At 39.6% G+C, this 14,684-nt stretch overlaps 1 protein-coding gene across 3 annotated transcripts in view; it reads right to left on the reverse strand.

The window, feature by feature from the left end:
• Nucleotides 1-8,672: 8,672 nt before the first annotated feature.
• The window catches only part of LOC124387778 (aquaporin-4-like), a 67,332-nt gene continuing 61,320 nt past the window's right edge, over nucleotides 8,673-14,684 (reverse strand). For all 3 annotated transcript variants that reach the window (XM_046852337.1, XM_046852338.1, XM_046852339.1), the window contains 2 exons: nucleotides 13,775-13,855; nucleotides 8,673-10,792 (listed from right to left, as the gene is read on the reverse strand). In XM_046852337.1, coding sequence (XP_046708293.1) covers nucleotides 10,520-10,792; nucleotides 13,775-13,855 — 354 coding nt within the window. In that variant the 3' untranslated portion in view covers nucleotides 8,673-10,519. The remainder of the gene's footprint in view (nucleotides 10,793-13,774; nucleotides 13,856-14,684) is intronic.

Raw genomic sequence — 14,684 nt, forward strand, 5'->3', positions numbered from 1 at the left:
TCTTAAAACCTATTCTAACAAGCAAACTCTCTCATACTGAGAACTTTGAAGTGCTTCAAACCGAATCCCATTTTTCCTATAGAGCACTTTCTTTTGTGCTTGGCTTGACTCGCTCGGTGACATGCTTTTGCTCTGCTACTCTCCGTGATCGTCACTGGAACATCGGTGACACGTTTGAAGTTGAGTCTGCGATCATTCTCAATTCTCTTTGATTGTGTGCTTGTCAGACATCCTACATGCGGTGCAGATTCAAACACACACAGTGAACAAAACAGTACAGTAAAAAAAGTTTCTGCAACTTAATAATGTTGATCTGCAAAGAATCATCTCTCTCTGTGTATGTCAAGGTACACATGTTCCTGGGAAACTAGTGATCTTGACCACTTCTGCTCTCCGGACCTGCCTGATCAGTCCTGATGCCCTACATCTGGATGGAGTTCTCATCAACTGGAAACCACTCACTGCTATGGAGGATGGTTCCACATAAACAGCCTAAAGATACATCAGATTACTGTGGATGGTTCTACTCAAGAACTATGAAGGTAGATCTGGACTAAAATTAATATAAACAGTTCTCCTACAGTGACATAGGACTATAATTGCCATGAACAGTTTGGCACTCTATGAGTCAAAAATCAGTCAACGTTGATAGACGCAATGATGAAACTGTAATGAATTCATATTTGGTGTGACCCTGATGAGGATGATTCCTACTGTGTATTCATCATATCATTTCAGAGAGTTTGCTTGATCATTAGGGATAAACACAGGATAGGCATGAATTTGTGAATTTAAAATGCATATTTGTAATCTATTTCTTTCTGTACAGCTGTTTCGGGACAACAACATTGTTAAAATTGCTGTATAAATTAAATGCAATTCAATTGAACAGTGGAAAACCCTGTTCCTTGAGAGGCAGTTCTATATTTCTAGCCAACTTTATTATATTTCATGCAACTCGATCCATGTATAAACTCTAAAAATAAGAATTCTTAGCTTTTGATACCAGATCTATTTCTAACACTTTCTGAAAAACAACCATTAAGAGCTTCAGAGTCATTCAGGACATGAGGTACTACTGAATTTTTGGTATTCCAATTTGTATCACACTGCGAATCATTCACTTCCTATATTTAAACAGAAAAAAAATATATAATAATTTTTTAACATTTTCATCCCTCACTAAATAATATTTTGCTGTAGTATTTAGGTTTAAGCTAACCAACAGCTACCAATTAGCATCCAGCTAGTCATATGATCAGAGGTATTAGTGTACTAGCTAACATTTGAATGATGAGGAATGAATAGCATATATAGAAAATGCCCTTATCCAGGGCAACTTACAATTATCGTACAAATATTTTACAACCCTTCAATACACCTGAAAGCCTTGCTCAACGGCTCAACAGTGGCAGCGTAGCGGTTTAAGATTTAAATACATGACCTTATTAGCAAAAATCCAACACTGAGTTTTCACTTCAATGCTTGATTCCATTTGGTGAATTTTTATTAAAAAAGTCTATTGGGAGGGTGGTTAAGATATTGGACTTCGGATCCGATAGTTCATGAGTTCAAATCCCAGTCACACCAAGCAGCCACTTCTGGGCCCCTGAGCAAAGCTTGTAAGGAATTCCAAACATTGAAGTCACTCAGGATAAAGGCATATGTAAATGTACTTTTGCATTCATGTTCATACTTCTCTATTATACCATATACAGTTCTTCAAAATCTCTTTTAAATCAGTAATCCCTCCCTTACTTGAGAATTTTCCACCTTTGGCTAAGAACTTCTGGTTCATAAGTTTACACCGTTCATGGTTATTCGAATCCTAACCCCTGTGCTCACACAAGCTTCTTGAAAACTTGAGCTCCTTAGTTCGGCTGTTCATTTATTTTTCAGTTGTGCTAATGGCGGACTGCATGATTAGTGGTTCGTGCTGAAATGTGCGGCACAGCGAGAAGTCTCCTCCGTCCTTGTTTGATAAATGTACCATAAGGTTAACCCCCCTCCTTGTCTGCCCCATCTCCCTGACTCTCCCCACACCCCCGGTGTTGTATACACAATGAGGTATATTGACACCTTCTCAGATTGATGTCCTTATTTACAAGCCTAATAAAGATGATTGACTTGAGGTGGAGGAAAACTTGGTTGCAGGGGGACGAGCGAGGTGAGAGGGTAGTGGGCTCCAATGAAAAAGTGGTAGCTTAGCAGTCAAGGCTTTAGACTTTGGATCCAAAGGTCATGTGTTCAAATCCCAGTGACACCAAGCTGCCACTTTTGGGCCTCTGAGGAAGGCCCTTAACCCCACAGTTGCTCAGTTGTATGAATGAGATAAATATAAGTTGGATCTGCCAAATGCCATAAATATAAATGCGATGACTTTCCAGGACACTCTGACACTAATGTAAAGGCAGAATAAAGTATAATATTTGAGAGGATGTTCGTTTAAAACCCTGTAGTGTCCTCTGCTGGGCAACACTACAATCATACACACAGAAATACACAACGACTTAGTGGTAGCAGCATGTGGTCTACACTGCCCCCTGCTGGTTTCTCTAAGCTTTGTTAGTTTTCTTTCTCTCAGCATTCATTTCAATTGAAACACTTAATTTAAAATAAGATGACAAGTTTGTTTGATGTGTCATGTGCCATCTTTTCCACAGTGGTACATTGTAGCATTAATGCAGACGATGCTAGAAAACTGAACCTTCTTGCAATTTGTTTGACAAGAAAGGATGCTGGGTATTTTTTTTCTCACAGTAGACATCAGTGACGGGTCGTTCAAGAACAATTTGTCCATTTTGATGTGATTCAGAAGAACGAGTCATCTCAAAGATTTATTTGTTCGTTTTGCTACTGGACGCATGGACCAAGCATTGCAATATGCAGAATTGAGTAGTTCATCTCATGGTCCGAGTCATTCGTTCTTTTGTCACGTGACTTCCATAGATGCTACACAATGCAAAAGATCAGGCATATTTTGTCTGAATCTTAAAATTATTGTTACAATAATTATGGGAGTCATGTGATAAAAGAACTGACGACACAGACCAGAAGAGAATGAGTAGCTCAGCTCTCATCAAAATTTGTCCATAGCTGCTGATTGAAAATGTGACGTTTGATATATATATGGTCGGAAATTGTCATCGTAGGTGCATGTCCACTGTAAGAGACATAATCTAAAAAAAAAAATCCAGAAATCACAATGTATGATTTTTTAAACTATTTATTTGTATGATACAGCTGCAAATAAGTATTTGAACACCTGAGAAAGTAAATGTTAATATTTGGTACAGTAGCCTTTGTTTGCAATTACAGAGGTCAAACGTTTCCTGTAGTTTTTCACCAGGTTTGCACACACTGCAGGAGGGATTTTGGCCCACTCCTCCACACAGATCTTCTCTAGATCAGTCAGGTTTCTGGCCTGTCGCTGAGAAACACGGAGTTTGAGCTCCCTCCAAAGATTCTCTATTGGGTTTAGGTCTGGAGACTGGCTAGGCCATGCCAGAACCTTGATATGCTTCTTACAGAGCCACTCCTTGGTTATCCTGGCTGTGTGCCTCGTGTCATTGTCATGTTGGAAGACCCAGCCTCGACCCATCTTCAATGCTCTAACTGAGGGAAGGAGGTTGTTCCCCAAAATCTCGCAATACATGGCCCGGGTCATCCTCTCCTTAATACAGTGCAGTCGCCTGTCCCATGTGCAGAAAAACACCCCCAAAGCATGATGCTACCACCTCCATGCTTCACAGTAGGGATGGTGTTCTTGGGATGGTACTCATCATTCCTCCAAACACGTTTAGTTGAATTATGACCCAAAAGTTCTATTTTGGTCTCATCTGACCACATGACTTTCTCCCATGACTCCTCTGGATCATCCAAATGGTCATTGGCAAACTTAAGACGTGCCTGGACATGTGCTGGTTTAAGCAGGGGAACCTTCCGTGCCATGCATGATTTCAAACCATGACGTCTTAGTGTATTACCAACAGTAACCTTGGAAACGGTGGTCCCAGCTCTTTTCAGGTCATTGACCAGCTCCTCCCGTGTAGTTCTGGGCTGATTTCTCACTTTCCTTAGGATCATTGAGACCCCACGAGGTGAGATCTTGCATGGAGCCCCAGTCCGAGGGAGATTGACAGTCATGTTTAGCTTCTTCTATTTTCTATTGATTGCTCCAACAGTATACCTTTTTTTTACCAAGCTGCTTGGCAATTTCCCCGTAGCCCTTTCCAGCCTTGTGGAGGTGTACAATTTTGTCTCTAGTGTCTTTGGACAGCTCTTTGGTCTTAGTCATGTTAGTAGTTGTATTCTTACTGATTGTATGGGGTGGACAGGTGTCTTTATGCAGCTAACGACCTCAAACAGGTGCATCTAATTTAGGATAATAAATGTAGTGGAGGTGGACATTTTAAAGGCAGACTAACAGGTCTTTGAGGGTCAGAATTCTAGCTGATTGACAGGTGTTCAAATACTTATTTGCAGCTGTATCATACAAATAAATAGTTTAAAAATCATATATTGTGATTTCTGGATTTTTTTTTTTTTTAGATTATGTCTCTCACAGTGGACATGCACCTACGATGACAGATTTCATACTGTACCTACCACTATCAGACTGCACGACTCATCCACTCACATGTACACAACATTCCCATATTTCTCTACTGCAGGTTTCTCTTAACCCATGTATGTAGAAGCTGCTTTGTTGTAGCCAGAGACCCCTTAAACATTGAAATAAATTCCTCAAACCTCCTCAGGACTGATTTACCTCAGGAACATTATTTAGTAACAGTACTATTAGTAATATTAATAATAGGTTTGACTTTTAATAATAGGTTTGGATGTGTTTATTTCTGAACATTCCCTCAGACAAAGCACATTAAGTCCAATTTGACTAAAGGCTTACTTATTCATTGTTTTTTTTTCTTCTAACTGTTATTTTGTTTATTACTTCTATCTGGATACTATGTGTTCTTGTAATTCCAAAATAGATAAGGGGGTTCTACGATTACAAAATGTCAGCGCCAATATTTCAATACTATTTTTAAGAGGTTCACCAATACACCCAGCATTTTGTATGTACGAGTTGCTCAAATTACCTATAAGCTGTATGAATTTTCTTGATTTTTTCTTTTAAACCGATCATTATTCAATCTTTATTAACCCAGCCATTAGGGAGGCACAAGCCAGTGCATTCTTAGTGCCGGTCCCAAGCCCGGGTAAATGGGGAGGGTTGCGTTAGGAAGGGCATCCAGCGTAAAACACGTGCCAAATCAAATATGCGGATCACAAATGAGAATTTCATACCGGATCGGTCGAGGCCCGGGTTAACAACGACCGCCACAGGTATCGTTAGCCGACAGGGTACCGGTGGAAATTGGGCTACTGTTGGCCGAAGGAGGAGAAGGAGAGGAGGAAGACGTCTACAGAGACGGCAGGGAAAGGAGCAGTGTAGGAGAGTGGAGGTTCGGGTTGGTACTTTAAATGTTGGTACTATGACGGGTAAAGGGAGAGGTAGCTGATATGATGGAGAGGAGAAAGGTAGATATGTTGTGTGTTCAGGAGACCAAGTGGAAAGGGAGTAAGGCCAGGAACATTGGAGGTGGGTTTAAACTGTTTTATCATGGTGTGGATGGAAAGAGAAATGGTGTAGGGGTGATTCTGAAGGAAGAGTACAGTAAGAGTGTAGTGGAGGTGAAGAGAGTTTCTGATAGGGTGATGATCGTGAAGGTGGAAGTTGAAGGATGATGATAAATGTCATCAGTGCCTATGCTCCACAAGTTGGCTGTGAGATGGAGGAGAAGGAAAGATTCTGGAGTGAATTAGATGAAGTGGTAGATGGTGTACCTAGGAAAGAACGGTTAGTGATTGGGGCGGACTTTAATGGGCATGTGGGTGAAGGGAACAGAGGTGATGAGGAGGTGATGGGTAGGTATGGTTTTAAGGAGAGGAATGTGGAAGGGCAGATGGTGGTAGATTTTGCTAAAAGGATGGAAATGGCAGTGGTGAACACTTATTTTAAAAAGAAGGAGGATCATAGGGTGACGATAAGAGTGGAGGAAGGTGCACACAGGTGGACTATGTGCTATGCAGGAGATGCAACCTGAAGGAGATTGGCGACTGTAAGGTGTTGGCAGGGGACAGTGTAGCTAGACAGCATAGGATGGTGGTCTGTAGGATGGTTTTGGAGGCGAGGATGAAGAGGAGGAGAGTGAGGACTGAAAGAAGAATAAGATGGTGGAAACTGAAGGAGGAAGAGTGTAGTGTGAGGTTCAGGGAAGAGGTCAGAGAGAGGCTCAGTGGTGTTAAGGAGGTGTTGGATGATTGGGCAACTACTGCAGGAGTGATGAGGGAGGCAGCTAGAAAAGTACTTGGTGTGACATCTGGAAATAGAAAGGAAGACAAGGAGACGTGGTGGTGGAATGAGGAAGTGCAGGAGAGCATAAGGAGAAAGAGGTTGGCAAAACAGAAGTGGGATAGACAGAGTGATGAGAAAAGTAGGCAGGAGTACAAGGAGATGCGGCAGCAGGTTAAGAGGATGTGGCGAAAGCCAAGGAAAAGGCATATGAGGAGCTGTATGAGAGGTTGGACACTAAGGAAGGAGAAAAGGATTTGTACCGATTGGCCAGGCAGAGGGACCGAGCTGGAAAGGATGTACTGCAAGTTAGAGCAGTAAAGGATGGAGAGGAAATGTGTTGACTAGTGAGGAGAGTGTGTTGAGAAGGTGGAGGGAGTATTTTGAGCAGCTGATGAATGAGGAAAATCAGAGAGAGAGAAGGTTGGATGATGTGGAGATGGTGAAGCAGGATGTAGATAAGATTAGTAAGGAGGAAGTGAGAGCAGCGATTAAGAGGATGAAGAGTGGAAAGTCGGTTGGACCAGATGACATACCGGTGGAAGCGTGGAGATGTTTAGGAGAGATGGCAGTGGGGTTTTTGACCAGATTGTTTAAGAAGATGCCTGAGGAATGGAGAAAGAGTGTGCTGGTACCGATCTTTAAGCATAAAGGAGATGTGCAGACCTGCAGTAACTACAGGGGTATTAAGTTGATCAGTCACACCATGAAGTTATGGGAAAGAGTAGTGGAAGCCAGGCTGAGAGAAGAGGTGACCATCTGTGAGCAACAGTATGGTTTCATGCCGAGGAAGAGCACCACAGATGCCATATTTGCTTTGAGAATGTTGATGGAGAAGTATAGAGAAGGACAGAAGGAATTGCATTGTGTATTTGTGGATTTAGAGAAGGCGACGACAGGGTGCCAAGAGAGGAGTTGTGGTACTGTATGAGGAAGTCAGGTGTGTCGGAGAAGTATGTAAGGGTGGTGCAGGACATGTATGAGGACAGTGTGACGGCAGTGAAGTGTGCAGTAGGTACGACAGACTGGTTTAGAGTGAAGGTTGGACTGCATCAAGGATCGGCCCTGAGCCCTTTCCTGTTTGCAGTGGTGATGGACAGGTTGACGGACGAGGTCAGACAGGAGTCTCCTGGACTATGATGTTTATGGATGATATTGTGATTTGTTGTGAGAGTAGGGAGCAGGTTGAGAAGAGCCTGGAGAGGTGGAGATATGCACTGGAGAGAAGGGGAATGAAACTCAGTAGGAGTAAGACAGAGTACATGTGTGTGAATGAGAGGGAGGGCAGTGGAGTGGTGCGGTTGCAGGAGAAGAGCTTCAGAAGGTGGAGGAATTCAGGTACCTGGGTTCAACAGTGCAAAGTAATGGAGAGTGTGTTAGAGAAGTGAAGAAAAGAGTGCAGGCAGGGTGGAGTGGGTGGAGAAGAGTGACAGGAGTGATTTGTGATAGTAGGGTATCTGCAAAATTGAAAGGGAAAGTTTATAGGACTGTGGTGAGACCTGCGATGTTGTATGGTTTAGAGACAGTGGCATTGAGTAAAAGACAGGAGGTGGAGCTGGAGGTAGCAGAGCTAAAGATGTTGAGGTTTTCGTTGGGAGTGACGAGGATGGATAAGATTAGAAATGAGTTTATTAGAGGGACAGCGCATGTAGGATGTTTTGGTGACAAGGTGAGGGAGGCGAGATTGAGATGGTTTGGACATGTGCAGAGGAGGGACATAAATTATATTGGTAGAAGAATGCTGAGGATGGAGCCACCAGGTAGGAGGAAAAGAGGAAGGCCAAAAAGGAGGTTCATGGATGTGGTGAGGGAAGACATGCAGGTAGTTGGTGTAAAAGAGGCAGATGTAGAGGACAGGGTGGTGTGGAGACGGATGATCCGCTGTGGCGACCCCTAATGGGAGCAGCCGAAAGAAGAAGAAGATTATTCAATCTTTATTATTGTAATTACAAAAGTGAAGTAGTTAGTTAGCTAATACTAGCTAGGACCTGGTAAGTCTGTTGTTATGGTTACAGCCTGCACTGCTTTTTTTTTTTTTTTTTTTTATCAATATGAAGGCTTCCCCATTCCACATTTTTCTCCAGGCTAATGGACTTTATTTCTGATGCAATACTTCCTCTGTTTTTGCACATGAATGCTGGTTTCATTCAACTTCATGATTAGCTCAGAGCGAGTGAAGATCACAAGATCAGACGACCATAGATTTCAGACATTGTTCATTCCTTTTTTTCACATTACACAAAATATAGAGGGAGGTACTCCATTTTTTTTGAGGGTTTGCCACAATTTGGGAAGAAATTACACATTTTAATTTTACATTTTACACGTTTTAATACATTTTGAGAGAAATTAAAGGCAAAATGATACAATCATAGAAAGGCATTTCAGTAGCATAAATACATGTATTGTATAACATTTAGTGCAACATTATTTTACACAGAAACTTGTTATAATTATTATTTATTATTATTTGGTCCAGCATAAAATTGCATGGTGAAATCTAGCATAACTATGACAAAAGGTTTTAAAATAATTTCAGCAACAAAGCGGTTAAATCTGTAAATCCCCCCCGCAAAAAGAAAAAAAAAATCTTCTTTAGCCCCTAAAACCCTATCCCTGAAAGAAGTGTAAAGATTGTAGACTTGTATGGACTACCATATGATATATGAATAGCAAAGAGAATTTTATAAATTTCGATTTAAACAATTAGTACATAATTATATGACAAATTAAGTTTTGATATTGTCTAATTTTCTCATTAGTTTACTATATTTAACTGGAATAATTAGCTTTTCCAAAGCATAAACCATTGGGTCTGGAAGAACACACAAAGTTTCTGTTTTTGTTTTGATATAGTCGCAATTTCTACATCTAATTTCTTCCTGTGTTGAAGGTATTTTTAAAATAGATGTAAAAGATTTATTCATATTCATATTAATATACTCTATATACAGCTTTTACATGTTAACGCTAATTAGTAAAATAAAAATTAAAAACTAATGCCGCTAGAGAGAAACGTAACACAAATCTGGTAATGATGAAAGAACCAGCATACGGTGTTTAGAACCATTTCATTCGCTGCTGATTATTCATTTTATATTTATTGGAAATCGTAAAATCTTCCTGTTTCTGATCTAGTAGTTATTTATGATCGATTATGGCGGTTAGCTTCTAGTTATTTTTATGTTGAGAGTTTAGGTCAGTGAAATCATGGTACATTGACTATATAGATTTATTTGGTTTTAGCAAAAACGTTTTTAAGGTGATTAAATAGCAGTCTAGATCTGTATTTCAATAAACTGAAGCTTTTCAAATTGACGGTTCTTCAGACCTGCCTTACACACTCCTTAATCCCTGACATCATTATTATTTCAGTTAATGCAGTGTGCTGTAATTTTCTTAATAAGCACTGAATCAGCTTCATATACAAGATGTGACATTAATCCATTTTTCTAAACCAGGGTGAAAGCTGGATTTGTGGGAATCTTTTATTATTATGAAGGTTATTGGATGATGCATGTGAGGAATAATATCAAAGAAGTGGCTGTGATGGTAGGCAGACTTAAAAATAAATAAATAAAAACGTTTAAGAGGAGACCAGTTATCAACTCAAGCGATGCAGCTTAGGTTGAGGAACGGTGCTGGTGTTTCTAGGTTTTTATCCAGGGTTTCCAGGAGCAAAGTAATAGGGTTTATATTTAATAACAATTTAAAACTTTTTTTTTTATAAAAACTTCCAATTTTGGCAATGCCACTTCTTTAAATTGAAATACAAATACAAATATTTGAAACATTAAAAACAAAAAGACAGATAGCAACATGTAGTAACAGTAACAGCCTCTAGAAGTAGCATGCAAAATTCCTGTTGCACTGAACTACAGTGAATACAAATAGGCCACTCATGAGCTCATATACACTTTGCTGGAGGGATGTGTTTCCCTGGGCCAAGGCTTAGGTCGTAATAGAAGCCAAACCTGCTGTTAATAATGAAGATGAATTTAGCACATACAGTATATTTGATCAGTGTTTCCAGCTTCTTTTTTAGCCAGCGAGATTTAATTTATTGTTAGCCACTTTAGCTTTAGAAAAAGTACAAACTCCTTTAGCATACTGATGATGGAGACATTAAACATGGGTCTCCTTTACCAGCATTACTGATAGTCATACAGAGGACAACCCATCAGCCGGGACATCCTGTAGAGCCTCTTTCTTCTCCACTTTCTCTGTATCTGAAGAAGAACCAGGGTTTATTGTAAGATCATCTGGCTCTTCAGCATTCTGGCTAATTGAACACTCCACCTCTTTGTATTTTCCAGAAGAATCTTTGACGAAAATTTCTTTGCAGCTTTTCTTTAGCTCAGGGTCTGGACAGTACAAGTACTCGTACGTTGCAGCCGCCAGAATGCCACCTAGAATGGGCCCGACCCAATACACCTACAAGGAAGGTAGAACAAGCTATTACACATTAACTACCTTAGTAACGAGCACAACCTTGAATCTCACACCTTTATGGGTTTACCTAACTAGCACAATTTGCTATGCACCTTTCCAAAGCATGAACCATTGGGTGAAACTGTGTGGTGTGTTTTATTTGATTCCATGGATGTGATCCAATTCTTCAATTTATTATAAATGATCTGATCTACCATTGCTCATTACTTTTCCTTGGACCCTTTAATAAGGATACTTAGATTCACCCCAAAGAAATACAAGTAAAAGTTTTTTCACTTGAATCCTGCCACACACTCCTCACATAAAATGCCACACAGGGCTACAAATGGATTCTGTGAGCCTCAGCACATTCTGAGACAGATGCTGCCAAGTCACATCTGTCACTGGGGACATACAGTATTGAAATTGTGACACTGTTCTTATTTATAGCAGCGCACATAGTAATCTTCTCTAAGCGGCAACATAACAGTTACTGTCTAGGTACAGTTTGCATCATTAATTCCGTAGTAATGTCCTTCAGTGGTGTCCAATCTGAATCAATTCACCTCTTAATATCATCATCATGATGCCAAGGATCTAGAAACCATCAATATTGTAGAGGAACGCATTATAACAGTGTAACAGACAGGAATCTCATACAGTGAGAATGAATGTTATTACTAAAGTAAGAAATCCAATTAACATAATTCAACACATCTCCTTTCACTGTAGCCACAGCTGCACCGCACGCATACATCATCTTTAGCAGAAGCATCGATATTAACCTCATAAAATTAAATGCATAAAATGCATTTTTTTCCAGTGCATTATGGTTTTCCTTGGGATTTGAAAATCTGTGTTTTTGTGTGTATCCTACAGGAAAGAAAACTCAAAAGTATAAATGGTTCATGAAAAGGCTTAACAATTGTTTTGAACTGTTAGGGCTGACCTTTCTTCATGATGTCCATCTTTTCTTGATAAGTCTGTCCTTGTAAGTGAATCTAAGACTAAATCGATTCCTTCTATACTGTCAGTCATCGAGGAAGAAAAAAACAGCAATTAAACCCAGACAAATATATTTGATTTTGTGCAGTTTGCTAAACAGATCCAGGTTGCAAGCTCTGACTAGTGCGCTCTCTGACCATCCAATCAAAGGACATGAAAATGCTGATGTGGTTGGATTCCTTTTAGAGGCACTCGTAGTCATCAAGGTTGAAATCTGATTGGTTAAAGCAACAGCTTGAAGCATCATGGATTGTAACCTACAGGACCCCTGCAGCGAACAATGAAAGCTCAAGGCAGATAGATACCTTTGACCCTGGCAACACATGCTGATGATGGCTGAAATCTTATTGGATAAAAACCCTAACTTTAATTTACACTATGAAATGAAGAGAATAGTCTATTGGGAATAATTTGATACTTGATTTTAATATTCTGATAGAGTTTAGACAAGCAAAGAAGGCCTTGGTGGCAGCCACTGATAGAATAAGATGACAATGTTCACTAGCTCTCTAATAAACTATCAAAGGTAGATTATTTATTGTCATCATATGTTTTAAAAGGCAGGACTTTATGTGCATTGACAGAAAATGGGGTCAAAAAGCAAACAAATCATCAATTTTTTTTGTAGGTAACTTTATATTTATTAGAGTCGAACATCAACTCCCTTTAACCAAGTATGTACTTATTAGAGGCTGGGAAATTTACACTGATCAGGCATATTATGACATTATAACATTATGACCTGTGACGTCAATAACACTAATTAACTCTGCATCATGGCACCTGTTAGTAGGTGGGATATTATTAGGCAACAAGTAAACATTTTTTCCTGAAAGTTGACGTGTTAGAAGCAGGAAAAATGGACAAACATAAGGATTTGAGTGAGTTTGACAAGGGCCAAATTGTGATTTCTATATGACTGGGTCAAATCATCTAAAAAAAACTGCAACTGGTCCATGCGGCCCGATCCTGTAGCACAAATGGCTGAAGAAGATAATTCTATTAATGCTTAATGGTTCAGGACTGTTTTGCAGCAAAATGGGGACCAACACAATATTAGGCAAGTGGTCATAATGTTGTGCCTAAACGGTGGCCATAAAGTTATGCCTGGTCAGTGTAGGATACCTGATTCATGTCTTTTTTAACAAGTGATTTAGTGGGAAGTTTGCAGTGGTTAAGTATGAAATTGTGAAAGTCCAAACTCTAGGACAGGGTCATGGCCTAATACTACAGTCCCAAAGCTACAAGGGTGCTACATTGTCCGAGTGCTAATGATCTTATCTTATATTTACTAATCCTTTGAGTTTAACCAGCTGTGTTGGTGTAATGGAAAGAAATAGGCCTCATGCTGGTACCATACCAGCCCTCCAGGTTTGGTAAAAAGAAAAAAGAAAAGAATGATGTAAAGATGTCCCATGCTTAGTTAATTCAGATTCCATATCTACTATTCCATACATGGATTACACCACTGATCAGTATTTGACTTATATTCTTTCCCAAGTTCTGTACTGTACAAAATACAACCATGACTAGAGTAATAATTCAGATTGGGATAAAACAAAGCAAGCTGTAATGCTGCCATTCTTTAAGAACTGAATTGAACTGATTACCCCTGATTCAACATATTTGCTTCAGTAGAAATCTGTCAACATTTCTGGTATCAGTAGTGACATTTTGATTGCCTTATCAACCTTACGGAACGAAATGAAGGTAGCGATGCCCTCGAGCACTAAGAGATCAGATTAATTGTTCCTGGCAGGAGGACATGGATATGCGACCTTATTGGATTACACTTAGTGGTACCTTCTCTGCATTCCCTTATGGCATAATTGCCCTCCTGGCTACATGGTGCATGGGTTTAAATATAGCATATGATAACAATGTTAAAGTGGTAATATATATACAACCAGTGCTGGATTTTAAAGTACAAAAAAGTGATCAAGCAAGATGGCTGCTATATGTATATATATATATACTTACCCAGTGGCTTTCCCAGCTTAATGTGATGACTGCAGGTCCAAAAGACCGAGCTGGGTTCATGCTGGCTCCAGTGTAAGGTATCTGTAACAGTATACAATTTAAGATATGGTATGGTACATGTCGTTCGCATCACAGACATTTAAGGCCTTGACATATTTTGCCTTCTAATGTACAATTTTTTTGAAGGTCTACTTTCCAAACTGTAATCTTATTTTAGAGTGCTATTAGAGTGAGAGTTAAAGGGCCTGAATTGTGATGTAATGCATTGTTTTCTCTTATATTGCAAACATATTTATTACACCTCTTTTTAGTGTTTCCACACTCGAGCTGCAACTCTGTGTTATATAAAATCCCCGATGAGGTTGTGGAATGAAATAAACTCATTTACAAAACCAAATGAGTTGAGTAACTGTATTTCCCAGTAGGCACCGTTGTGAAAACGGCTTCCTCTTGAGTGCGTAAAATTGGCAAACACTGTCTAAATATCCAAAGAATGGTTTTAGGCTGGCAATGTGTAAATCCTAACTTGTTCGAACATTAACTTCTGAGGAACGAATAAAAAAAAGAGAAAAGAGAAACAGAGTGGTGTGTTTGAGAGTGCTGTTTCTAGGCTGGGCTCTAGATAAAGTCCATAGGGAATTTACTTTTGGGAGGATGTAGCTATGGTCACACCAAGTGTTCAGGCGATACAGAGAGAGACGTCAGAGGTTTCCTAATGAGATCAATTGTTTTTAATGGGTTTGAAGTAGGATAGAACTGAAATGTGTTCAAATATTCTGTTCTAAATCTACTTATACTACCCCAGTCAATAAAACAAGCTGATTGTATCAAGGTAATAGGAAGTATTGAGTTTAGGCTTAGATCCAAGATCTTCAGAGGGTCTGATCTTAAAATTTCTTACAACATTTTT

Source organism: Silurus meridionalis, chromosome 6, assembly GCF_014805685.1.
Source record: "Silurus meridionalis isolate SWU-2019-XX chromosome 6, ASM1480568v1, whole genome shotgun sequence".
NCBI lineage: Eukaryota > Metazoa > Chordata > Actinopteri > Siluriformes > Siluridae > Silurus > Silurus meridionalis.